The following is a 26,653-nucleotide window of genomic DNA, read 5'->3' on the forward strand; positions in this document are numbered from 1 at the left end:
TGCCTGAAATGATACAGAACAAAATTTAAAAAAAATAAAGATAATGCTTCCTTTATAGGAATATATCATTTAAAATGCTGATGGTTGTAGCGATTGTTATCTACTGGTATGCATGGTAATTTACCCAAATACGCCAATGATATGGTCCATTGCCCTCAGGCATGCGTCTCCAAGGTTTTATGACCTAAATCCGTTTATAAAACCTTATGATCAAAGTGTCACAAGATAAGGGAATACATGCAGTGCCAACACCTGTTAAAATAACGCAGTAAAAAATACTTTCTGAGTCATTAATGATAGACTAAAACGTGCATGTCCAAAAATTAAGATTCATAATTTTTTATTATTTTGGCCAAACAAGTGGGTGTCCGAAAATTATATTAGAGTGTCCGAAAACTTAGTTATTACAGTACCCTTGGTTAACAAGTCCCTTTCAGACAATTCACATTTAAGATTTGTAAGTAAACATGTAATCCCTTATTCTCATATTTGTGGCCCTACTCAAAATATCGTGACTTGAACCAAAAAAAACTCAAGAAGTGCTGTATTGTTTTTTTTTATTTTTAAAAGTTGTGATTTATTTGATGATTATCCATGAGTATAATGAAGGTTATTCTAATGATTCCTGATGTTCATTGGAAAGTAGGTCATGTTCATTACAGGGTGATACTATGATATTTAATTATGTAACACACAATTATGTTAGTTTGTATATGGATTAATAGTTATGAGCTTTATCACATGTTTTATATGTCGCTTATTTTTTAATAACATGGACAAATATTTTAATAACGACATGAGCAAGATTTTCATTTTTCCATTAAGTATCGTTCTTTAGAACAAGCACATGCGCATAGAAACACATCTTAGCAACTAATCAGAAGGGCCGATACTATTAGACAATTGTACATGTAACAGATTACTACAGTAGGTAAGTCCAGCCAGTATTTTGTTAAAACAATGACGATTTAAAATGTAAATTGCAGTTTTCGTTTTTTTGTCTAAGAATACACATTTAACTATAGATTGACTCATAACAGTGATAACACATGCGTTTTTTGCATTTGTTCACTTCCGAAATTACGTAAGCAGTAAGAGGGCCGATACTACGGACAGGAATGCTAGTTACGCAACGTGCATACATTTAATGATGTACGTTCCAAATAATATTGCAATCGTTATAATGAAAATCGAACCGTTTATATATTTCTTTTTTTTACAAAACAGAAAAATAAATTACTTGTTCAATAATGTACATCTAAATGGTTGTCACTACCAATATCATGGCAATAAAAAATAAGTATTTAATACATACACGCTTGCAGCTCGTATCAGCCGGTGTACGAGTTGTCACCCTTTAAAAAAAGGAGGTGTATCCGACAGATGTCACTATAAATTCAAAATGGCAGCGCCCATGAGAGATAATTCGATAAACTTATTTTTGAAATTGTTAAGTACTATATAGTTTTAAATGATTACCAATTGAAATCACACCATGAGTATAAAAGCATTTGAACTTGTGCCCGCGATCGAACGGGTACATCGAATGTCTGAAAAGACAAAAGCACAGGTAACCGGATAAATATTGACTTTATTGGCGAATTCATTTGATTTTATTTGCGAGTGCCATTCACTACCTTAAAGTTGAAGTTATACCTCATTTTATGTAATCGTTGTTGGCTCGTAAGTAAGAATCAGTATTCTTGTAGCCTGCATCTTTGTCATCTAATGTTGATCAAACTTTTTTAAATACTATTTAAAAAGTTGCAACAATCCAACTCCCAGCTATTGACCCTCCAGGTCGCTGGGAGTTGCAACTGGATACCGCATATGCCATGTCAAGTCTCCAGCCCAAAATCTTGGCGGTACTTAAATCGGTAATATTAGCATTATGAACTATTTTCTAGCATAAAAGCCTCCAAACAGTTCGCACATATATCACAAAGGTTCAAATTAAAACAACTTACGTGATGTGGTGTACTTGCATAATAATAAAATTAATCCAAAGTTTCAAACACATAAAGGGTTTATGGAAATGTGTAAGTGTTTGCAATGTAAAATGCCAAGTATTCCGAAAATTCTGTATTGAAAAATAAGCCATTGATTGTCTCCAGAATCCTCCGCGAGAAAGTTCTCGTGTCTTATCAACCAATCTTAATACACCAACTTTATATGGAACCTCCGTTAGATAGATCGAATTGTCAATTAAAAAATTTGACTTTCAGTTTAATAATGTTTTTTCATTATTGGGTGGGGGGGACTATTAAAACTATTATTTTAGTTTTGAGCATATATCCACAAACAACACGCAAAATTGACATCGATGGTAATAGATATTGTGTTTGTTACGCTGTCTTAGGTTGATTGATTTCGAATTTATAGACAAACTTGAGACTTTTTATTTTTACATGAATTTGGTTTAATCATAAAGAATGATGAGCTGTATGTATGTACCCATAAAAGCTCAGAGTATTTAAGAAGAACTTACTCTTAGATGTGCATGATTTTTCTTTAGTACCACAAGACTACAAGGTTCCAGGCTAATAAATGTTGCAACACCAAACAAAATTGTGTCCATAATTATTGTAAGAAATGTTTAAGGATTAAATAGGTTGTGGCATGCTGAATTTTGTTAAGTGTTGCAAAGTTGCACCTTTATATTTATATTCTGAGTTTGACACAGCTTTGTTTTTAATAAGGTCAGTTAATGTAAGATTTTTAATTGTTTATGAATTGATTAAACAAGGGTCAATTTTTTAATAGTCAATCTCTTCTATATAATACCCCTGTCAATCCAGACTGGCATTCTTTCTGCTTTCTTACAGCAAACCAGGATGCATAAGGATCACATAGTATGCCCTGCGTTGGTCATTGTGAGGTTGCTAGATTTACCCTAATCGCGCACTTTCAGTAATAGTACCAAAAGCGCAAAAGAATTGCCGAAAGTGCAAAAGATAAATGCATTCTCTCAACAATAGTAGAAGCATATGGCATTTCTACATACTGTTTATAAGAATGCTTAAAGCTACATTTAAAAATGTTTTGTCCCCTACTGGTGAAACCGGAGGGGACTTATGGTTTGCACTCTGTCTGTCAGTTTGTCAGTCAGCCTGTCACACTTTTCTGGATCCTGCGATAATTTTAAATTAAAAGTATTTTTCTTGAAACTTGAAACATGGACAGATGGCAATATGGACGTCATTTCATTTTGTTCCTACGGCAAGAATTCTGGTTGCTATGGCAACAAAGATATAAAAAATAAAAAATCTGAAAATGATGGAGTTTCACCAGTAGGGGACTTATATTGCTTGGCAATAGGCTTGTTTATCATTTTTGTTTTTGTGAAATACTGGCAGTTTTGGTTAATCTAGTTAGGGATCATTGTGAGATGGGATGAAATCCTGTCATACAGCCAAGAACGCCAAAGGTGGCAACATTATGGCAACTACTTTTTGTCTTTGAACTGAAAAGCTTTAAAGCAGTAGGATCGCCATAAGGCAGCATAAATGCAGCAGTAATATAATTGAACAGTTAAGAATTTGTGGGTTATAAAGTTGAATCTTCATAGAAATACAAAGAATAGGTACATGTACATAGACAATAGCAGACTCAGCAGCAACCCCACCGCATTCCCAGAACTTAGTGTAGTAATGGTGTAAACGCTTATGAGGCATTAGAGGCATAGAAGAAATATGGAAACATTGCGTTGATGCTGTGATGTCAAAAATATGTGACATGTTAATGCAAAGAGATTGCAGCATAAAAGCGATGAAAACACTAAGAAAATCCTTGCATTATGGTTTACAGAAATTGGATTTTTAAGAGAAAAAAACACAGCACATTCTTTCTATGGCTATCAGTGATTTACGCAAATGGACCTAGTATTAAAGGTTGGCAGTTTGGTGTGACAGTGTTGTTACACATTTAGAACGCTGTAGTATAAAAGTAATAGTGTGGATTGAGAAGTTCTCTAAATTATAAATTAGAAAAAAAGGTAACTGAAACCATTTGAATTATTAATTACTCAAGAATTATTATTATAGAGCGTTGTGTACAAAATTATGTTTGTTTTCTTAATGTTTAAAAATATTTTTTAAACTATAGATTGAATGCATGGATGTCTGTGGCAAGAACTTGTACATTGGGACAACTGACTGGTAAGTGTTAGCATTCTTGTACCATTTATGTAATTGTAATACATTCTATTGTTTATTTGTATATCTTTATGCCCCCGGTAGGGTTGCATATAGCAGTTGAACTGTCCATCAGTCAGTCAGTCAGTCTGTCCATCCGAAAACTTTAATATTTCCCATAACTTTTGCAATATTGCAGATAGCAACTTGTAAGCATTTTGCACAGGCTAATCTGGGACAACACTTTACGCACATGCATTATGCCCAGTTTTCTCAGAACAGGACTTATGCATTTATAGTTAGCTTAAATGCAGACCTTCCTTAGAATTGGTAAAACAATAATAATTTAGTTTTGTGGCATGAAGGAGCATGTGTATCCTTTGTTTAAGGCCTTTTTAATAAAAACACCAAATATCTGAATCTATATTAAATGTGTAATCTTTGTCATAAGGCCAAAAAAAAAAAAAGTCTTGGTTCAGGGAACCCGACCGACCCTATTTTTTGCCCCCGACCCTAACGATTTTTTGGTCCATGGAAAAAAATCTGATGGCGAAAATGCTAAAATCTCGTAAAATTTCATTGAAAACAGCCACCATTTAAACCTGGATTGGTTTTCTATATTTTTCTCTTTGTTTCAATGAAAGTGTTCGCAATTTGAACAGTGAACAAAAACCGGTCTGCACCTGTATACGAGACATTGCTTGACCTTATTATTATTGAAGTGCGCATGCTAGCTGGCCAATCAACATTGAGCTCGCTTACACATGAAATAACGTTGTTGAATGAAATGTAAAAATGGGTGGAGCTATGGAGTAATATTCGGTAATTCATGCGCAGACACTGTGCACTTTGAATACACAGTTAAAATTGTCGTCTGCAAACAAAATAGGGGCCGGTCGCAAATGTCATATTATTAAAGATTAAAAATGAAAAGAAGCGTGACAATAATTTAATTATTTCCAAGCTGTCTATTGATCTGAATTTAAAAGTGATAATTAAATAATTAGGTCTATGTCGATGATGTTACAACTTTCTGTCAATTTCCGATCAAATGAAAAGATGATAATTAATTAATTTGTTTGTTTTACTCGCACACTATGCTAACTGACAGCAGCGTATTTTAATCAAATGAAAATGTGAAAAACACGCGCGGTTTTATTGTAATTAAAGTTTCGTATTTTTAACACATAGGAAGAGTCATTCATCTAGTCTACTATAAAAATGGAATTAACCACTTTGTCTCTACAGTCGCTAACATGGCGTCTTTAACCTTAAAGCGTCGTTGGACGAAAAAGAGTCATAAAAAAAAATATTAAAACACAAAACACTAGAGCATTCCAAGAGTCATGGAAACTTGACAACAATTGGCTTCGCTTTGATAATGAATCAAAATCAATGTACTGTGACGCCCTTAGCCTGTACAAACCAATAGCAACATTCAAATTTATGTACACTGCTCACTTCCTGTGCGATGCGCTCAAACCCATTGCCATTTTATAAAAAAATGTACCAGAAGAAAGACTTGTGCTATTCTGAGGTTACCCTCCTTTTGACAGCCACTATTCAGACTCTTGAGCACCTGTCGGAGACTAGGTCAGGTCTCATGATGAAAAAAATTCTGAAGGTCACACCCCAAACACCAGAGACTGATAAAGATGGCTTGTTCACTTTTGAATATGAAGGTCACACTATTACAGACAGACAAACAAAAAATGGTTGGCTCAAAGAAATTTTGGGCCAGCGCTAGCCCTGAAGAAGTGCATAAAGAGCTAGGAATATTGAATAATATACAACGACTAAATACCACATGTGCAATGTTAATCATTTGGTCAGTGTTTAAACAATCATGGGTGCATTAACTGACCCTTTTTCACCCTGAAATCAGTCGACTGGTAAAAAAAAAAAAAAAAAAAAAAAAAAAAAAGAAAAACCTACCTACCCTCCTACATTTTTCTGGCCATGTTCCCTGAACCAAGACTATTTTTTTATTTGGCCTAAAAACAAACAATTAACTACAGGTATGAATACAGTGATTTTTTGCCCAAAATTACAGCCTCTTACAGGCTCCCAATGCCAAAAAGTTTGTTTTTTTCCCCAAAAATTCTTACCAAAATTTCCCCAAAAATGTGCCAAACTTTCCCAGTAAATAATTGGTTTATTAAGTTTATTGTTCAGCAATTTAATTCCCTAGCACTTTATAATATACATTTTAGAAAGAATGAATTTATAAACAATTGGTTAACTGTAATTTATAATCATATTAATAGTGTTTAAATTTTCTCAATTGCATGGACTATGGCGCTTTTTTCCCAATCCAAATGGCACAGGCTGTAAAATATAAAGCAAAAAAAATCACTGGAATAGGCAAAATTTTGTCAAATTGCTTGCTAGGTCTACCTCCTTTAAGAGTTATATGTTACCATGTACAATGATTATCATTGGTCCATCCCTTCTGATAGGTTGCTAAGGTTTGTTACTATGCACATGTCCTTTTTAGCTCAACAGTCTCAAAGAGACATGGTGAGCTTATGTGACCGTGTGATGTCCGGCGTCCTTTGTGCGTGTGTGCGTGTGTCCGTCAACAATTTGTTTGTGTAGACAGTAGAGATCACAGTTTTCATCCAATCTTTATGAAATTTGGTCAGAATGTTTATCTTGATGAAATCTGGGTTGGGATTGTATTTGGGTCATCTGGGGTCAAAAACTTGGTCACTAGGTCAAATAATAGAACAACGGTCGCTAGGTCAAATAATAGAAAAACCTTGTGTAGACAATAGAGGTCACAGTTTTCATCCAATCTTTATGAAATTTGGTCAGAATGTTTATCTCGATGAAGTCTGAGTTTGGATTGTAATTGGGTCATCTGGGGTAAAAAACTAGGTCACTAGGTTGAATAATAGAAAAACCTTGTGTAGACCATAGCGGTCACATTTTTCATCCAATCTTTATGAAATTTAGTCAGAATGTTTACTTTGATGAAATCTGGTTTGGGATTGTATTTGGATCATCTGGGGGTCAAAAACTAGGTCACTAGGTCAAATAATAGAAAAACCTTTTGAGACAATAGAGGTCACAGTTTTCTTCCAATCTTAATGAATATGAAATTTGGTCAGAATGTTTATCTTGATGAAATCTGGTTTGGGATTGTATTTGGGTCATCTGGGGTCAAAAACTAGGTCACTAGGCCAAATAATAGAAAAACCTTGTGTAGACAATAGAGGTTATAGTTTTAATCTGATCTGTCTGTCATTCATTGCGTGTCCCAAAACTTCAACTTTGGTTAATAATTTTTGCATTATTGAAGATAGCAACTTGATATTTGGCATACACGTGTAACTCTAGCAACCCCAGCAGATCTAATCTTATCAGTGGAAGATCTAAGAAAATCAGCTAATCTGCATAGTGGTTCCATTACAAGTTATGTTAATAAAACATCTTTATTAAAATCAAATTAATATAAATGCAGATTGAAAGAAAAATAAATTCTCTTTAATATGATATGAATTTTTATATTCTTTAATTTATATTAGCTGCTTAACAATCTTTATGTGATTCAAGTACAACGTCTGTGTCCCATTTCCTTTGTTTTCTGCATTTTCGAGTATCTGCGCTGACCCCTGATTGTTAACAACACATTTGCGACCTGAGAAGGTTATTTAAATATTAATGATATTGATATATTTATGTTCAGCAATGAAAAACGTTTCCGATGATATTCACGAAATTGTGCTATGTTAAGTCTACGCGACAAAAGTAGTCCAAAATTCTATGAAAGTTTCTTCAAAAAGTAATGTTATTGTTTTGATTTCGCATAAAAATCACAAAATATAAGCTCTGATCTTTCTTCTGGTACCAGAATTATAAATCAGAAACGATATTAAGTACGTCGCATTTATCATTAAAAACCACGTGTCGGTGAATTTTCAACTAGGCCAGAGTCGAAATAGCGGCGCCATATTGGAAAATTTGATTAAGCTGATAGCGTTTATCGATAATGGTGATTTCTTCAAAAATTACTTTATATAAACCTAGAAAAACGATAGCAATCAAATGGTAAGTTATTTTTTATTTTAATTATATCATTTTTTATCTTGATTTCCCTTTATTCATTACAAAACAGACGATCAAACTTCATTCACATTGGTCGTGTGGATATTCGTACCAAGTTTCAACAGTCTGCTGTCAAAATGCCTTTATTTATTGCATTTATGTTGCAAAATACATAAAACCTAATGCAAATAAACACAACGAAGTATTTTAATGTGTTTCTAAGTATATATTTAATGTCAAATGACCTATAATTGTAATTTTTAATGCATATGAAATACTTGATTTAATTTGTTTATTTAGAACTCAGTACGTTCATACCATTGACTGGCATTGTGTTTTTGTTCTCATTAATTTTTTTATAGTTTAATTTGTTGACTCTCGAACGTTTTTTCTTTATTTTAGAAAATATTTAAAAAAAAACAAACAACGTTAATCGTTATTTTAAATAATGAATAATGCCTTGTTACAGTTCAATTTGATTGTTGTTGTTTTTTAATACATTCAGAATAGGTACTGACTACAGTGTTTTGTATGTTCAAAGTATTTGTAACTGATAATTATTGGTGGTTAAAGAATTTAGACAAATAATGGTTTACATTGAAGGATTTATTTTTAACAAATCCTAGAATATTATATTTATATTACATTAAACCACATGAGTTTGAAATTCTATCCATAAAGCCAATCTAATGGCTGAATAATAAAAAATATACCGCTATATAGTATAGTTTATATATTATATAGGGGTATATATTTTTTAGCCATAAGATAAGCTTTATGGATAGAATTTTAAACTCCTGTGATTAAACATTGAAAACTAAAACTATATTTATTTTAGCACAATGTCATTGTTCTTTTCAGGATCAGCTGAGGATATTACACAATGGCCTAGTTCCCCGGACCATTCTGTGAACAGCAGAACAAAACCAATTGTGATCTGCAGAATGAGAAAATTAGCAAATTCAAACTTGATTTTGCACTATCAAATGGACTTTGACTACATTAAATGTTTAGTTTTTTATATTAGTGACATGTTGTGTTGTTTTGTTGTATTTTGTGATGTCTTTATTTGAGAAAAAAAGTCGAAAAAAAAAATAAAAATTGTGATATTAATGTATCTTCATTATAGTTCATACTATGCAAAAACTAAGTAAAATAATGAAAAGAGCATGAAAAAATACATAAAACTGCCATATTTGAACTCTCTATCTTCTTTTGAACAAAAGTTATGTCAATTTCTCTGTAATAACATAAGGTGAAGGTGCTGTGATTTTACGCATTTACTATGCAGTAATAAGTACCAATGTTTTCCAATAAATCGACAACATTTCCATGACAAAAATTGTCATAACTTCTCTTATGGTGGGGATATTTTAACAATTCAAACTGTTTTTGGAAAGCATTTTAGAATATCTATCTAGCTAAATTAATGAAACTAATGTATGACAAATTTCAAAATTTAACAGGGGTTGCTAGTAACTCAAGCTGCACATTTTGAGTGGTGAAAGGTCAAGGTCAAATATATGGCTTCAAAGCGGCGCAATAGGGGGAATTGTGTTTTTGACAAACACATCTCTTGTTAATCTTGAAAAACAAACCTAGAGGTCACAGTTTTCTTCACCTCTTAATGAAATTTGGTCAGAATGTATTAATTAATGAAATCTGGGCCAGTGGCTTGGGATTGTATAAGGGTCTGATAGAATTTAAGTTGATGTGGCAAGGTTAGTCAGGTGAGCGATTCAGGGCCATCTTGGCCCTCTTGTTCTATAAATTGTTTCTAAATGGACATGAGAAATTTAAGTCCTGTTTTCCATAAATATTTGTGCTAATTTTTCACAAATAAGAAACTTTATGCACAATTTAAAACCTACATATACTTTGTAATACACACATACATGTATGTGGTGTGTACACAAATGGTTAAAATATCTAATATTTAACCTTTTTATGGGGTTATCTAATGTTTATCAATTAAACCGCCTCACATGTGTGAAGGTGCAGCCAATAAGAACAAAGTTTAATAAACGTTTTCAGATTTAATTTTTCATCTTACTAAAGATGTTGCTTTAAGAATATTCACTTTCAACTTTTTTTATGCTCCCCTAAAATTTATTTTGGGGGGAGCATATAGTCGCTGCTTCGTCTGTCCGTCTGTGTGTCCGTCCGTGCACAATTTTTGTCCGGGCTATTTCTCAGCAACTAATGACCGGAATTCAATGAAACTTTACGGGAAGCTTCACTACCAAGAGAAGATGTGCATATTATCAGCGGGTTCAGGAAGGATGATTTTTCACAGAGTTATGGCCTTTTAAAATTTTCTATAAAAAAAATATTGTCCCCCCAACTACTGTGCCCTCAAGACGTTTCCTTTTATCTGAATATATAGTGCAATATTGTGACAAAAAAACCTTTGGGGAGCATCACCCATCTCCGATGGTTTCTTGTTAATTGTTGTTATAACAGGTGACAGTAAGCTGACCTGTACATTACACTATCAAAGAAGATGAATAGAAGAGTGCGCTGTCTTGGGACAGCTCCTGTTTCATGTATACAAGGCTATTAAAGTGGTGTGCCTCTCTGGATTCATGCATGTTTTTGTTATATTTCAGTTTTGTTTTACACTACATGTTAGAGGAGAGATCAAATGCAAGTGGCAAAGTTTTGTTTCATAGCAACAGTCAAGGACAAAAGCACCTTGCTCTGGTATGTAATACCATGTACATATTACATTGGTAAATAATCGTGATTTTTGGGAGTACTTTTCATATACATGGGTAGTTTCAGAATTGTATTTATAATATATACTAACAGTTGTGTTTCCACTGAAGAGCTCACATTTATGATTCTAACTTGAAAATTTGTCAGAATATTTAACTTGTCAGTTTTTGAATATGGGTAAATTGCTCACACAAAAACTAGGTCACTTGGTCAAATCTTAACATAACCTTATTATCACTCCAAAGGCCAAATTTATGATGAACATGATCAGAATACAAATATCACCAGGTCAAATGTTGTTCAAATCTTGTAATCTCTCTAGTGGTCACCTTTTTTTACTCAATCTTTATTATGCTTCCCGAAAATTTTTGGGGGGAGCATATAGTCGCCGCTTCGTCTGTCCGTGCGTCCATCCGTGCACAATATTTGTCCGGGCTATTTCTCAGCAATTTATGACTGGAATTCAATTAAACTTTATGGGAAGCTTCACTACCAAGAGGAGATGTGCATATTATCAGCCGGTTCTGGTTGGATGATTTTTCACAGAGTTATGGCCCTTTGAAATTTTCTATAAACTGTACATATAGTGCAATTCTTGTCCCCCCAGCTACTGACTGGAATTCAATGAAGCTTTATGGGAAGCTTAACTACCTTGAGGAGATGCGCATGTTATTTGTGGGTTCTGGTTAGATGATTTATTTAGAGAGTTATGGCCCTTTGAAATTTTTAAGTTGCTAAACCATCCATCATATTATTTTGTCCAAAGTTATTCCCCTCAAAACGTTTCCTTTTATCTGAATATATAGTGCAATATTGTGACAAAAAAAACCTTTGGGGAGCATCACCCGTCTCCGACGGTTTCTTGTTAAAGTTTGTCAGAATGTTAATCTTGACAATATTTAAGCCAAGTTCGAATTTGGGTCACTTTTGTCAAGAAACTAGATCACCAGGTCAAATCTTTAAATAGAATCTTACCACTGTAGGGGCCACATTAATGGCTGAAGCTTGGTGTAACTTGGTCAGAATGTTTATCTTTATCAAGGCCAGGCATTGAATCTGGTCAGACTGGTCTCAAAACAGGTCAACATGTCAAATCTGAAGAAACCTTTTTGCCACTCAAGTGCCACATTTATGGCTCAATCTTGATGAAACTTGTTCACAATATTTATCTTGAAGATATGAAGGCCTTGTTTTTATATGTAGGGTCAAAATTACATGTATGTCACCAGTCTGCATTAATTGTTGCCTGTGAACTCAGGTGAACGATGAAGGACCATAATGCCCCCTTTTTGTGTGAATTGTTTCATGTATTTCAGCAGGTGTGCAGTGGAAAGCTAAATACTTTAAGATGCTTTGTTTTTCATGTCTAAGCACAGTTTTAAGAGTAAAATTTTGTTTGAAAATTTTAAACAATATTTCATGTCGTTGTTATGCATAGATTTTATATTTGTGCTTCCATGAATTGTTTCAGAAAAAGCCTATTGCCCAGCTGAAGGCAGCCTCTGCTTTGAATCGAATCCTTGTGCTCTGTGACAACACTGTCTCCATGCTTAACATGCTAGATCTAGAAGTAAGGCCTGCACCTGCTGAAGTCAGTTTGGTGACTTTGTTATGAACATTTTGTAGGACATTTCATAAATGTGATGCCGTATTATCCAGCATTTGACTAGATCAATAATGATTTTTTGTGTAAAAGTTGTTTTCATATGGTGCATATTCCTTGTTTTTGGTTAAATTGTCTTTTATTTGCTTTGCATATGATCGTTTTAAACTGCCAACGGTTTTGAAAATAGTTTTTTTTGTTTTAACCCTTTACCACTTAGATACATATTTTGGCATGTTTGTAGTCCCTGAGAAACTTTAATTTAATTGAAGACCTTTCTTACTAGATTCAAGTTTTAAAAGGCTTCATTTCCAACCAGTAGATACAGATGAGCATCAAACAGCATAAAACCTGAACCTACTGCGAGTTACAAGAGTCTGTTCAGGTTTTATGCTGTTCCACATAGCAATTTTCACTTTGCCTCTGAGTGGGAAAGGGTTAAAAATTACTTATTTTGTAGGGATGGCAAAATTATTTGAATATTCGATCGAATGGTCAGTATTCGAATAACAGAATTGATATTCGCATATTGGCATTTTTTGTTCAAACATAATTGCCCTAATATTTAATGACCTGTGAGCCGCTTACTTTTTTGCACCCGAAATCATTTAGGATTAACATGTTTGATGTGACATTCTTAGTGTCAAACTGATAACGCGGCCTGTAACAGCGTTGATTTCGCAATGCAATTTACACACTCTGAGAAAGGCCCGAACTGTTGTTTGTCAATGGGGTGCCAATTAAAGGCTTCAATTGAGAGGCGAATAATAATTAAGTTTCAGTGATCACAGTATGAACAGCCATTAAAATGTGTGAATTACTCAAATTGCGCAAACCAATATAAACACTCTAAGAAAGGGCATGAACTGTTATCTGTCAATTAGGTGCCAATAAAGGGCTTTAATGGACTGGCGAATAATAATTTAGTTTCTGCTATGGTTACTTTAAAATTTTAAATAAAAATAAAATTCTATGACATGATGTTTTTCCTTTTATTTGTGCCCGATTACAGTATCGGTCATAGTATTAGCCGACAGCGATACAATTACTGGATAGCAATGTTAATAAACAGCCTCGTATTCAGCAAACGGATATAACTTACAAAACAATGGAAGTTAACCCAGAACAAGTTTCACTCTTTTCTGATATATTTCGCCTAAATAGGCTTTTTCAAAGTTTGTGTTTACTATTTAGCTACATTTTCTTTCTATATCTCAACCCAACAATTGTATATTTAATTGTATTTCTGTGTCAATTTATATTTAAAATCCCTACTGGATACGAAACTGAGTAATAGAAGTTAAATCAATCCAGCCGTTTTATGCGAATATTCAAATAATCGATGGAATGGATTTGCGAATATTCGAATACCGATATGGGTATTCGATGCTTTCCCTATTATTTTGATAACTATTTCATGATTATGAACTTATAACAGCCGGCTGTGGGAGGAGCTAAGATCAAGGGTGTGACCCAGTTCTGTCTGAATGAGTCACCCGTTGGTAACAACCCGTTCTGTGTGGAAGTCTGTGTGGCCTTGAAGAAGAAGCAGGTTGCTTTGTACACCATCACAGAGGACCGCATTAACCACGTGAAGGACATGTCATTACCTGAACCAGCATCTGTCATAGTATGTATGCATGTCACTACTTGAGCCAGCATCTGTCATAGTATTATGCACTTCTTGTTGTCTGTAATCTGCTTTGTAAGTCTAAAAGTCCTGAAGCTTGTGTTGTCAACTTCTCTTTAACTATCAGGGGGGGGGGGGGGGGGGGGGGGGGGGGACTAAGGACTTGCTCAAGCTTCAACAGATGAATTACCTTGATGTGCCAACAAACATAAATAAACATTTTGGCTTCAACAAGTTTTTATAAGAATTATAATCCTTAGTCTATTATTAGCTCGGCTGTTTTTGGAGAAAATCAGAGGTATTGTCATAGCCAGCTCGTCGTTCGCCGTCCGGGGTCCGCCATGCTAAAACCTTAAAATTGGCTCTAAAATCAAAGTGCTTCCACCAACAACTTTGAAACTTCATATGTTGCTGCACCTTGATGATTTCTACATGCCACACCCATTTTTGGGTCACTAGGTCAAAGGTCAAGGTCACTGTTACCTATAATATTCTTCTTGCAAGCTTTCATTTATTCAAAACTGCACCCGCAACGGAGCGTTGGAACCCGCTATGCGGTGCTCTTGTTCCACTATATAATAGATAGTCCTGAACTTTTTTTATGCCCCCAAAGGAGGGCATATAGTGATCAGACCATCAGTCCGTCCGTCTGTCCATTTGTCTGTCTGTCTGTCTTTCCGTCACACTTTGTGTTTAGGTTTTGCATTTAGGTTTTGAAAAATGCTCATAACTTCTATTTCGCTTCAGATAGCAACTTGATATTTGGCATGCATGTGTATCTCATGGAGCTGCACATTTTGAGTGGTGAAAGGTAAAGGTCAAGGTCATCCTTCAAGGTCAAAGGTCAAATTAATGGCTTCAAAGCAGCACAGAAGGGGGCATTGTGTTTCTGACAAACACATATCTTGTTTTTTATTGTGTTTTAAATTCCTCTTTGACTACTGAGTAAATCTCACACATAAACTGTACAAATTTTGGCTGCGCTGAGTTTTGGAAGATTTGGCCCTGAGTCAGTTATATAGAATATATAGTGGATTTGTCTGTGTCTAGACATATGTTGAAGAAATTGTCTGTTTCAAGTTTCGTATATTCATGCAATTGATCTTCATTCATTTTGTACATTTTTATGCCCCCTTTCGAAGAAAAGGGGGTATATAGTTTTCGCACTGTCAGTCAGTCTGTCTGTCAGTCTGTCAAACTTTTCGTGTCAACTCTCTAATTCAAATAGTTTTCATCCAATCTTTACAAAACTTGGTCAGAAGTTGTATCTAGACAATATCTAGGTCAAGTTCGAATATGGGTCATGCCGGGTCAAAAACTAGGTCACGGGGTCGAAAAAACAAATCCAAGGCAAGTAATAAGCTTTAAATGGACATAATTATCTGACCTGCCAAATTATATATTTTTGTGAAATAAATCAAATCAGTGCAGTACGCGGCATTGTGTTTCTGACAAACACATCGTGGTAAAAGGTCAAGGTCAATGTCATCCTTCAAGGTCTAAGGTCAAAAATACAAATTTAAGAGAAGTAATAAGCTCTAAAGGGAGATAATTATTCAATATTGAACATAGCAACTTGATATTTGGCATGCATATGTATCTCATGGAGCTGCACATTTTGAGTGGTGAATCTACAGTCACGGTAGTGGCTTTTAATTATTTGCTACTAAAAATAGAGATTTGTTAGAGACAATTATTTTCAAGGGAAGTAATTTATATAATTATAAATCTCAGATTAAATATTTCCTTACCAAGAATTTAAGTTCTTTTCACAGTTACTGTACAGATTTTTTATTTTGATTATTTATAACTCAAATGATTGATTTGTAAAAGTTTTTTAACCAGGTTTTCCGAAGGAAAAAACTGGTTATTAGATTGGCGAATGCGGGCAGGCTGGCTGGCTGGCTGGCGGGCTGGCTGGCTGGCGGGCTGGCGGGCTGGCGGAATAAGCTTGTCCGGGTCATAACTATGTCGTTCATTGTCAGATTTTAAAATCATTTGGCACATTTGTTCACCATCATTGGACGGTGTGTCGCGCGAAATAATTACGTCGATATCTCCAAGGTCAAGGTCACACTTTGAGTTCAAAGGTCAAAAATGGCCATAAATGAGCTTGTCCGAGCCATAACTATGTCGTTCATCGTCAGATTTTAAAATCATTTGGCACATTTGTTCACCATCATTGGACGGTGTGTCGCGCGAAATAATTACGTCGATATCTCCAAGGTCAAGGTCACACTTTGAGTTCAAAGGTCAAAAATGGCCATAAATGAGCTTGTCCTGGCCATAACTATGTCATTCATTGTGAGATTTTAAAATCATTTGGCACATTTGTTCACCATCATGGGACGGTGTGTCCCACGAAAGAATCACGTCAATATCTCCAATGTCAAGGTCGCCACGACTAAAAATAGATTTAAAAAAAAAAAAAAAACTTACAAAGGGGGTTAATTTTTTTTGGTCATTTCAAAAGTTCAGTTTGAGTTTTCTCCCTTTATCAGATTTTTTTTTCACAATGAAAACCTGGTTTTGTGACAATTTTGTCCCTTGTTTAAATGATATAATTATCATTTCTTTCCTGTACTAATTTGTGAATAGTAGGGTTCATTACATACCTGTGGACTTATGTCCATAGATACATGATGAACTCTGGCTATGATCTCTTTGATAAACCACAGGCCTTGGTTGTCAGTGATGTCTGACTTGGTCATTTTTGACTGTCTACAGACCCCCCCCCCCCCCCCCCGCCCGGTTTGATTGGACAAAATCCAAGGGAAGTAATAAGCTTTAAAGGAGATGATTTCTATACCTGCCAAATGATAAATATAAATTTTATTTCAAAGCAGCGCAGTAGGGGGGCATTGTGTTTCTGACGAACACATCTCTTGTTGTTATAATGTCTGGGTCAAGTTAAAAATAGTTCTGATCAGTTGTAATATTGCAGCGACGGGGTGTGGTGTTATATATGTCTTTATATTGAAACACAGTGAACGCATGAAGTTAAATAGTTTACCTAATCATTAAGAAACTTTGTAAGAAAAATTTGTTTAAATGATATCCAGGACGGGTTTAAAAATGGTTTTGGTCTGTTAAAAACATGGCTGTCTTTGGGTAGAGCACTTTTTCTTCTTTTACAATAGTAACCTTGTAAACCCTCTAAAAATCACATGTATTACCTATGGATAAAAAAAACATTTGTTTAATGATATCTGTGCTATGTTTTACAAATAGTTTAGTTCCATTAAAAAGGCTGCTTGGGGTTAATTGTCAGTAATCGTAAATCCTTGTATGGCTCAAGTGAGCTCAGAGCAGTGCTTTTGAATCTCAGGTAAAAACCTTTGGTCTTTTGGTCCACTTTTTGAGAAAGATCACATTGATATGTGCCCGGCCAGCTCGTTTGGTGAAGCACTGGATCAGTCTTGGTTTCTATCATCTGTGCACAAGCCCAGCAACAAATGCTGTGAGGGGATTAGTCATGAAATAATATGTAAGGCCAATGGTTCCCTACCAGTAATGCAAGTAGCACACTTGATATCTACGGTAGTGGCTTGCATGTGTGCATGGGCACATTTTATTAAGATATTTAAGGCTTGTCCAATTAATACTACATAGATATGGCAGCGCATAATGGAATTGGTATTATAATATAAGATCTCTAAAGCTTTGGTTAGATTATTAGATTACTTATGCAATATATGTTAACACTATCTAAAAGTTGATATATATTATTGTATTGATTATATCTGCTGCAAACATTTGAGATAAAATGTGCAGTATTTGTTTATCAAAAAACATAAATATATACATAAAATACAGTTTGAAAAATTCTCATACATACCATTAATTCAAATCATAAGTCTACTGCTTGGTCTAAGTCAAAATATTTTGTAATGTTTGCAGGTAATTGAGCATTTAGCATTTTGGCTGAAACCTATCTAGCCATTATGATAATGAATTATTTTGTAAAAAGTGAACATTTCATTCATGAATACTGTGTAGGAGATTTAAAATGCAAACTTAAGAATTAGATTTATGATTGAACGTTTATGACGTAACTTATCTATACAAGGTATCAAGTTCCAGTTTGTATTTAATACAGAATGCACAATGGCAGGTCCTGAAGAAGAGTTGGCTTTAAGTCATTGGAGCAGAGTCAACTGTGTTGGTTGTCTTTGGTCACTTGTCCAAGAATTGCAAGTCAATTAATTCAATCATGTGACCTTTAGCCATTATTTGATTGGATAATGTAGCTTAAAGTCATAACTCATTGTTTGTTTGGATGATGCCACCTTAAGCCATGATTTAATGTGACAATATTGACCAATGAAATTTGAACACCTACTTTGTCTTCTCTCTCCTTAATTAACAAGAAGAAATTTATCAGTTATGTTTAAAGCAAGTAACCAGAATGAAGACTATGTGTTGATATGATTGTTCCCCTTGTGAGTGAGAAATCATGGCTTAGATCCTTGTTCCCCTTGTGAGTGAGAAATCATGGCTTAGATCCTCAGTGGGGAAGCCTTCTCTAAATCTGTCCAAAAAGATACCAAGTACTTGTACTTCCCTGATACTGGTCTAGAGAGTGTCCCTATAAGCCGATCTTGTACTTCCCTGATACTGGTCTAGAGAGTGTCCCTATAAGTCGATCTTGTACTTCCCTGACACTGGTCTAGAGAGTGTCCCTATAAGCCGATCTTGTACTTCCCTGATACTGGTCTAGAGAGTGTCCCTATAAGCCGATCTTGTACTTCCCTGATACTGGTCTAGAGAGTGTCCCTATAAGTCGATCTTGTACTTCCCTGATACAGTACTGGTCTAGAGAGTGTCCCTATAAGCCGATCTTGTACTTCCCTGACACTGGTCTAGAGAGTGTCCCTATAAGTCGATCTTGTACTTCCCTGATACTGGTCTAGAGAGTGTCCCTATAAGCCGATCTTGTACTTCCCTGATACTGGTCTAGAGAGCGTCCCTATAAGTCGATCTTGCACTTCCCTGACACTGGTCTAGAGAGTGTCCCTATAAGCCGATCTTGCACTTCCCTGATACTGGTCTAGAGAGTGTCCCTATAAGCCGATCTTGTACATTCCTGATACTGGTCTAGAGAGTGTCCCTATAAGTCGATCTTGCACTTCCCTGACACTGGTCTAGAGAGTGTCCCTATAAGCCGATCTTGCACTTCCCTGATACTGGTCTAGAGAGTGTCCCTATAAGCCGATCTTGTACATCCCTGATACTGGTCTAGAGAGTGTCCCTATAAGCCAATCTTGTACATTCCTGATACTGGTCTAGAGAGTGTCCCTATAAGCCGATCTTGTAATTCCTGATACTGGTCTAGAAAGTGTCCCTATAAGCTGATCTTGAACTTCCCAGATACTGGTCTAGAGAGTGTCCCTATAAGCCGATCTTGTACTTCCCTGATACTGGTCTATAGAGAGTGTCCCTATAAGCTAATCTTGTACATCCCTGATACTGGTCTATAGAGAGTGTCCCTATAAGCCGATCTTGTACTTCCCTGATACTGGTCTAGAAAGTGTCCCTATAAGCCGATCTTGTACTTCCCTGATACTGGTCTAGAGAGTGTCCCTATAAGCCGATCTTGTACTTCCCTGACACTGGTCTAGAGAGTGTCCCTATAAGCTGATCTTGTACTTCCCTGATACTGGTCTAGAGAGTGTCTCTATAAGCCGATCTTGTACATCCCTGATACTGGTCTAGAGAGTGTCCCTATAAGCCGATCTTGTACTTCCCTGATACTGGTCTAGAGAGTGTCCCTATAAGCCAATCTTGCACTTCCTTGATACTGGTCTAGAGAGTGTCCCTATAAGCCGATCTTGTACTTCCCTGATACTGGTCTAGAAAGTGTCCCTATAAGCTGATCTTGTCCTTCCCTGATACTGGTCTAGAGAGTGTCCCTATAAGCCTATCTTGTAATTCCCTGATACTGGTCTAGAGAGTGTCCCTATAAGCTGATCTTGTACTTCCCTGATACTGGTCTAGAGAGTGTCCCTATAAGCTGATCTTGCACTTCCCTGATACTGGTCTAGAGAGTGTCCCTATAAGCTGATCTTGCACTTCCTTGATACTGGTCTAGAGAGTGTCCCTATAAGCCAATCTTGTACTTCCCTGATACTGGTCTAGAGAGTGTCCCTATAAGCCAATCTTGTACTTCCCTGATACTGGTCTAGAAAGTGTCCCTATAAGATGATCTTGTACTTCCCTGATACTTGTCTAGAGAGTGTCTCTATAAGCCGATCTTATACTTCCCTGATACTGGTCTAGAGAGTGTCCCTATAAGCCGATCTTGCACTTCCTTGATACTGGTCGATCTTGCACTTCCTTGATACTGGTCTAGAGAGTGTCCCTATAAGCCGATCTTGTAATTCCCTGATACTGGTCTAGAGAGTGTCCCTATAAGCTGATCTTGTACATCCCTGATACTGGTCTAGAGAGTGTCCCTATAAGCCGATCTTGTACTTCCCTGATACTGGTCTAGAGAGTGTCCCTATAAGCCGATCTTGTACTTCCCTGATACTGGTTAAGAGAGTGTCCCTATAAGCCGATCTTGCACTTCCTTGATACTGGTCTAGAGAGTGTTCCTATAAGCCGATCTTGTACTTCCCTGATACTGGTCTAGAGAGTGTCCCTATAAGCCGATCTTGTACTTCCCTGATACTGGTTAAGAGAGTGTCCCTATAAGCCGTTCTTGTACTTCCCTGATACTGGCCTAGAGAGTGTCCCTATAAGCCGATCTTGCACTTCCTTGATACTGGTCTAGAGAGTGTCCCTATAAGCCGACCTTGTAATTCCCTGATACTGGTCTAGAGAGTGTCCCTATAAGCTGATCTTGTACTTCCCTGACACTGGTCTAGAGAGTGTCCCTATAAGCCGATCTTGCACTTCCCTGAAACTGGTCTAGAGAATGTCCCTATAAGCCGATCTTGCACTTCCTTGATACTGGTCTAGAGAGTGTCCCTATAAGCCGCTCTTGCACTTCCCTGATACTGGTCTAGAGAGTGTCCCTATAAGCCGATCTTGTACATCCCTGATACTGGTCTAGAAAGTGTCCCTATAAGCTGATCTTGAACTTCCATGATACTGGTCTAGAGTGTGTCCCTATAAGCCGATCTTGTACTTCCCTGATACTGGTCTAGAGAGTGTCCCTATAAGCTGATCTTGAACTTCCCTGATACTGGTCTAGAGTGTGTCCCTTTAAGCCGATCTTGTACTTCCCTGATACTGGTCTAGAGAGTGTCCCTATAAGCCGATCTTGTACTTCCCTGATACTGGTCTAGAAAGTGTCCCTATAAGCCGATCTTGTACTTCCCTGACACTGGTCTAGAGAGTGTCCCTATAAGCCGATCTTGTACTTCCCTGACACTGGTCTAGAGAGTGTCCCTATAAGCCGATCTTGTACTTCCCTGATACTGGTCTAGAGAGTGTCCCTTTAAGCCGATCTTTTACTTCCCTGATACTGGTCTAGAGAGTGTCCCTATAAGCGGATCTTGTACTTCCCTGATACTGGTCTAGAGAGTGTCCCTATAAGCCGATCTTGTACATCCCTGATACTGGTCTAGAGAGTGTCCCTATAAGCCGATCTTGTACTTCCCTGATACTGGTCTAGAGAGTGTCCCTATAAGCCAATCTTGCACTTCCTTGATACTGGTCTAGAGAGTGTCCCTATAAGCCGATCTTGTACTTCCCTGATACTGGTCTAGAGAGTGTCCCTATAAGCTGATCTTGTACTTCCCTGATACTGGTCTAGAGAGTGTCCCCATAAGCCGATCTTGCACTTCCCTGATACTGGTCTAGAGAATGTCCCTATAAGCCGATCTTGCACTTCCCTGATACTGGTCTAGAGAGTGTTCCTATAAGCCGCTCTTGCACTTCCCTGATACTGGTCTAGAGAGTGTCCCTATAAGCCGATCTTGTACTTCCCTGATACTGGTCTAGAGAGTGTCCCTATAAGCCGATCTTGTACATTCCTGATACTGGTCTAGAGAGTCTCCCTATAAGCCGATCTTGTAATTCCCTGATACTGGTCTAGAAAGTGTCCCTATAAGCTGATCTTGTACTTCCCTTATACTGGTCTAGAGAGTGTCCCTATAAGCCGATCTTGTACATCCCTGATACTGGTCTAGAGAGTGTCCCCATAAGCCGATCTTGTACTTCCCTGATACTAGTCTAGAGAGTGTCCCTATAAGCTGATCTTGAACTTCCCTGATACTGGTCTAGAGTGTGTCCCTATAAGCCGATCTTGTACTTCCCTGATACTGGTCTAGAGAGTGTCCCTATAAGCCGATCTTGTACTTCCCTGATACTGGTCTAGAGAGTGTCCCTATCAGCCGATCTTGTACTTCCCTGACACTGGTCTAGAGAGTGTCCCTATAAGCTAATCTTGTACTTCCCTGATACTGGTCTAGAGAGTGTCCCTTTAAGCTGATCTTGTACTTCCCTGATACTGGTCTAGAGAGTGTCCCTAAAAGCGGATCTTGTACTTCCCTGATACTGGTCTATAGAGTGTCCCTATAAGCCGATCTTGTACATCCCTGATACTGGTCTAGAGAGTGTCCCTATAAGCCGATCTTGTACTTCCCTGATACTGGTCTAGAGAGTGTCCCTATAAGCCAATCTTGCACTTCCTTAATACTGGTCTAGAGAGTGTCCCTATAAGCCGATCTTGTACTTCCCTGATACTGGTCTAGAAAGTGTCCCTATAAGCTGATCTTGTCCTTCCCTGATACTGGTCTAGAGAGTGTCCCTATAAGCCTATCTTGTAATTCCCTGATACTGGTCTAGAGAGTGTCCCTATAAGCTGATCTTGTACTTCCCTGATACTGGTCTAGAGAGTGTCCCTATAAGCGGATCTTGTACTTCCCTGATACTGGTCTAGAGAGTGTCCCTATAAGCCGATCTTGTACTTCCCTGATACTGGTCTAGAAAGTGTTCCTATAAGCTGATCTTGTACTTCCCTGATACTGGTCTAGAGAGTGTCCCTATAAGCCGATCTTGTACTTCCCTGACACTGGTCTAGAGAGTGTCCCTATAAGCCGATCTTGCACTTCCCTGATACTGGTCTAGAGAGTGTCCCTATAAGCTGATCTTGCACTTCCTTGATACTGGTCTAGAGAGTGTCCCTATAAGCCTATCTTGTAATTCCCTGATACTGGTCTAGAGAGTGTCCCTATAAGCTGATCTTGTACTTCCCTGATACTGGTCTAGAGAGTGTCCCTATAAGCGGATCTTGTACTTCCCTGATACTGGTCTAGAGAGTGTCCCTATAAGCCGATCTTGTACTTCCCTGATACTGGTCTAGAAAGTGTCCCTATAAGATGATCTTGTACTTCCCTGATACTGGTCTAGAGTGTCCCTATAAGCCGATCTTGTACTTCCCTGATACTGGTCTAGAGAGTGTCCCTATAAGCCGATCTTGCACTTCCTTGATACTGGTCGATCTTGCACTTCCTTGATACTGGTCTAGAGAGTGTCCCTATAAGCCAATCTTGTAATTCCCTGATACTGGTCTAGAGAGTGTCCCTATAAGCTGATCTTGTACATCCCTGATACTGGTCTAGAGAGTGTCCCTATAAGCCGATCTTGTACTTCTCTGATACTGGTCTAGAGAGTGTCCCTATAAGCGGATCTTGTACTTCCCTGATACTGGTCTAGAGAGTGTCCCTTTAAGCCGATCTTGTACTTCCCTGATACTGGTCTAGAGAGTGTCCCTTTAAGCCGATCTTGTACTTCCCTGATACTAGTCTAGAGAGTGTCCCTATAAGCCGATCTTGTACTTCCCTGATACTGGTCTAGAGAGTGTCCCTTTAAGCCGATCTTGTACTTCCCTGATACTGGTCTAGAGAGTGTCCCTATAAGCCAATCTTGCACTTCCTTGATACTGGTCTAGAGAGTGTCCCTATAAGCCGATCTTGTACTTCTCTGATACTGGTCTAGAGAGTGTCCCTATAAGCGGATCTTGTACTTCCCTGATACTGGTCTAGAGAGTGTCCCTTTAAGCCGATCTTGTACTTCCCTGATACTGGTCTAGAGAGTGTCCCTATAAGCCGATCTTGTACTTCCCTGATACTGGTCTAGAGAGTGTCCCTATAAGCCGATCTTGCACTTCCTTGATACTGGTCGATCTTGCACTTCCCTGATACTGGTCTAGAGAGTGTCCCTATAAGCCGATCTTGTACTTCCATGATACTGGTTAAGAGAGTGTCCCTATAAGCTGATCTTGTACTTCCCTGATACTGGCCTAGAGAGTGTCCTTATAAGCCGATCTTGCACTTCCTTGATACTGGTCTAGAGAGTGTCCCTATAAGCCGACTTTGTAATTCCCTGATACTTGTCTAGAGAGTGTCCCTATAAGCTGATCTTGTACTTCCCTGATACTGGTCTAGAGTGTCCCTATAAGCCGATCTTGCACTTCCCTGATACTGGTGTAGAGAATGTCCCTATAAGCCGATCTTGCACTTCCCTGATACTGGTCTAGAGAGTGTCCCTATAAGCCGCTCTTGCACTTTCCTGATACTGGTCTAGAGAGTGTCCCTATAAGCCGATCTTGTACTTCCCTGATACTGGTCTAGAGTGTCCCTATAAGCCGATCTTGTACTTCCCTGACACTGGTCTAGAGAGTGTCCCTATAAGCCGATCTTGTACTTCCCTGATACTGGTCTAGAGAGTGTCCCTATAAGCCGTTCTTGTACTTCCCTGATACTGGTCTAGAGAGTGTCCCTATAAGCCGATCTTGTACATCCCTGATACTGGTCTAGGGAGTGTCCCTATAAGCTGATCTTGTAATTCCCTGATACTGGTTAAGAGAGTGTCCCTATAAGCCGATCTTGTACTTCCCTGATACTGGTCTAGAGAGTGTCCCTATAAGCCGATCTTGTACTTCCCTGATACTTGTCTAGAAAGTGTCCCTATAAGCTGATCTTGTACATCCCTGATACTGGTCTAGAGAGTGTCCCTATAAGCTGATCTTGTACTTCCCTGATACTGGTCTAGAGAGTGTCCCTATAAGCTGATCTTGTACTTCCCTGATACTGGTCTAGAGAGTGTCCCTATAAGCTGATCTTGTACTTCCCTGACACTGGTCTAGAGAGTGTCCCTATAAGCCGATCTTGTACATCCCTGATACTGGTCTAGAGAGTGTCCCTATAAGCCGATCTTGTACTTCCCTGATACTGGTCTAGAGAGTGTCCCTATAAGCCGATCTTGTACATCCCTGATACTGGCCTAGAGAGTGTCCCTATAAGCCGATCTTGTACTTCCCTGATACTGGTCTAGAGAGTGTCCCTATAAGCGGATCTTGTACTTCCCTGATACTGGTCTAGAGAGTGTCCCTATAAGCTGATCTTGTACTTCTCTGATACTGGTCTAGAGAGTGTCCCTATTAGCCGATCTTGTACTTCCCTGATACTGGTCTAGAGAGTGTCCCTATAAGTGATCTTGTACATCCCTGATACTGGTTAAGAGTGTCCCTATAAGCCGATCTTGTACTTCCCTGATACTGGTCTAGAGAGTGTCCCTATAAGCCGATCTTGCACTTCCCTGATACTGGTCTAGAGAGTGTCCCTATAAGCTGATCTTGCACTTCCTTGATACTGGTCTAGAGAGTGTCCCTATAAGCCTATCTTGTAATTCCCTGATACTGGTCTAGAGAGTGTCCCTATTAGCTGATCTTGTACTTCCCTGATACTGGTCTAGAGAGTGTCCCTATAAGCCGATCTTGTACTTCCCTGATACTGGTCTAGAGAGTGTCCCTATAAGCCGCTCTTGCACTTCCCTGATATTGGTCTAGAGAGTGTCCCTATAAGCTGATCTTGTACTTCCCTGATACTGGTCTAGAGTGTCCCTATAAGCCGATCTTGTACTTCCCTGACACTGGTCTAGAGAGTGTCCCTATAAGCCGATCTTGTACTTCCCTGATACTGGTCTAGAGAGTGTCCCTATAAGCCGTTCTTGTACTTCCCTGATACTGGTCTAGAGAGTGTCCCTATAAGCCGATCTTGTACATCCCTGATACTGGTCTAGGGAGTGTCCCTATAAGCTGATCTTGTAATTCCCTGATACTGGTTAAGAGAGTGTCCCTATAAGCCGATCTTGTACTTCCCTGATACTGGTCTAGAGAGTGTCCCTATAAGCCGATCTTGTACTTCCCTGATACTGGTCTAGAAAGTGTCCCTATAAGCTGATCTTGTACATCCCTGATACTGGTCTAGAGAGTGTCCCTATAAGCTGATCTTGTACTTCCCTGATACTGGTCTAGAGAGTGTCCCTATAAGCTGATCTTGTACTTCCCTGATACTGGTCTAGAGAGTGTCCCTATAAGCTGATCTTGTACTTCCCTGACACTGGTCTAGAGAGTGTCCCTATAAGCCGATCTTGTACATCCCTGATACTGGTCTAGAGAGTGTCCCTATAAGCTGATCTTGTACTTCCCTGATACTGGTCTAGAGAGTGTCCCTATAAGCCGATCTTGTACATCCCTGATACTGGTCTAGAGAGTGTCCCTATAAG

The 26,653-nt window shown here is 37.9% G+C and overlaps 2 protein-coding genes across 3 annotated transcripts in view; one reads left to right on the forward strand and one right to left on the reverse strand.

Annotated features, from left to right (window-relative positions):
* Positions 1 to 1,344, reverse strand: part of LOC127841555 (nose resistant to fluoxetine protein 6-like) — a 370,059-nt gene extending 368,715 nt beyond the window's left edge. The window contains exon 1 of the mRNA XM_052370468.1: positions 1,316 to 1,344. The gene's annotated coding sequence lies outside the window, so the exon portion shown is untranslated. The remainder of the gene's footprint in view (positions 1 to 1,315) is intronic.
* A 14-nt stretch (positions 1,345 to 1,358) lies between these two features.
* The window catches only part of LOC127841543 (transforming growth factor-beta receptor-associated protein 1-like), a 44,165-nt gene continuing 18,870 nt past the window's right edge, over positions 1,359 to 26,653 (forward strand). The window contains exons 1-5 of one of the 2 annotated variants that reach the window (XM_052370436.1): positions 1,359 to 1,570; positions 4,105 to 4,157; positions 10,793 to 10,886; positions 12,373 to 12,471; positions 13,943 to 14,134. In XM_052370436.1, coding sequence (XP_052226396.1) covers positions 1,496 to 1,570; positions 4,105 to 4,157; positions 10,793 to 10,886; positions 12,373 to 12,471; positions 13,943 to 14,134 — 513 coding nt within the window. In that variant the 5' untranslated portion in view covers positions 1,359 to 1,495. The remainder of the gene's footprint in view (positions 1,571 to 4,104; positions 4,158 to 10,792; positions 10,887 to 12,372; positions 12,472 to 13,942; positions 14,135 to 26,653) is intronic. The other variant, XM_052370446.1, reaches the window with a different exon arrangement.

The sequence above is a fragment of the Dreissena polymorpha genome, chromosome 1 (genome assembly GCF_020536995.1).
Source record: "Dreissena polymorpha isolate Duluth1 chromosome 1, UMN_Dpol_1.0, whole genome shotgun sequence".
NCBI classification, from domain to species: domain Eukaryota; kingdom Metazoa; phylum Mollusca; class Bivalvia; order Myida; family Dreissenidae; genus Dreissena; species Dreissena polymorpha.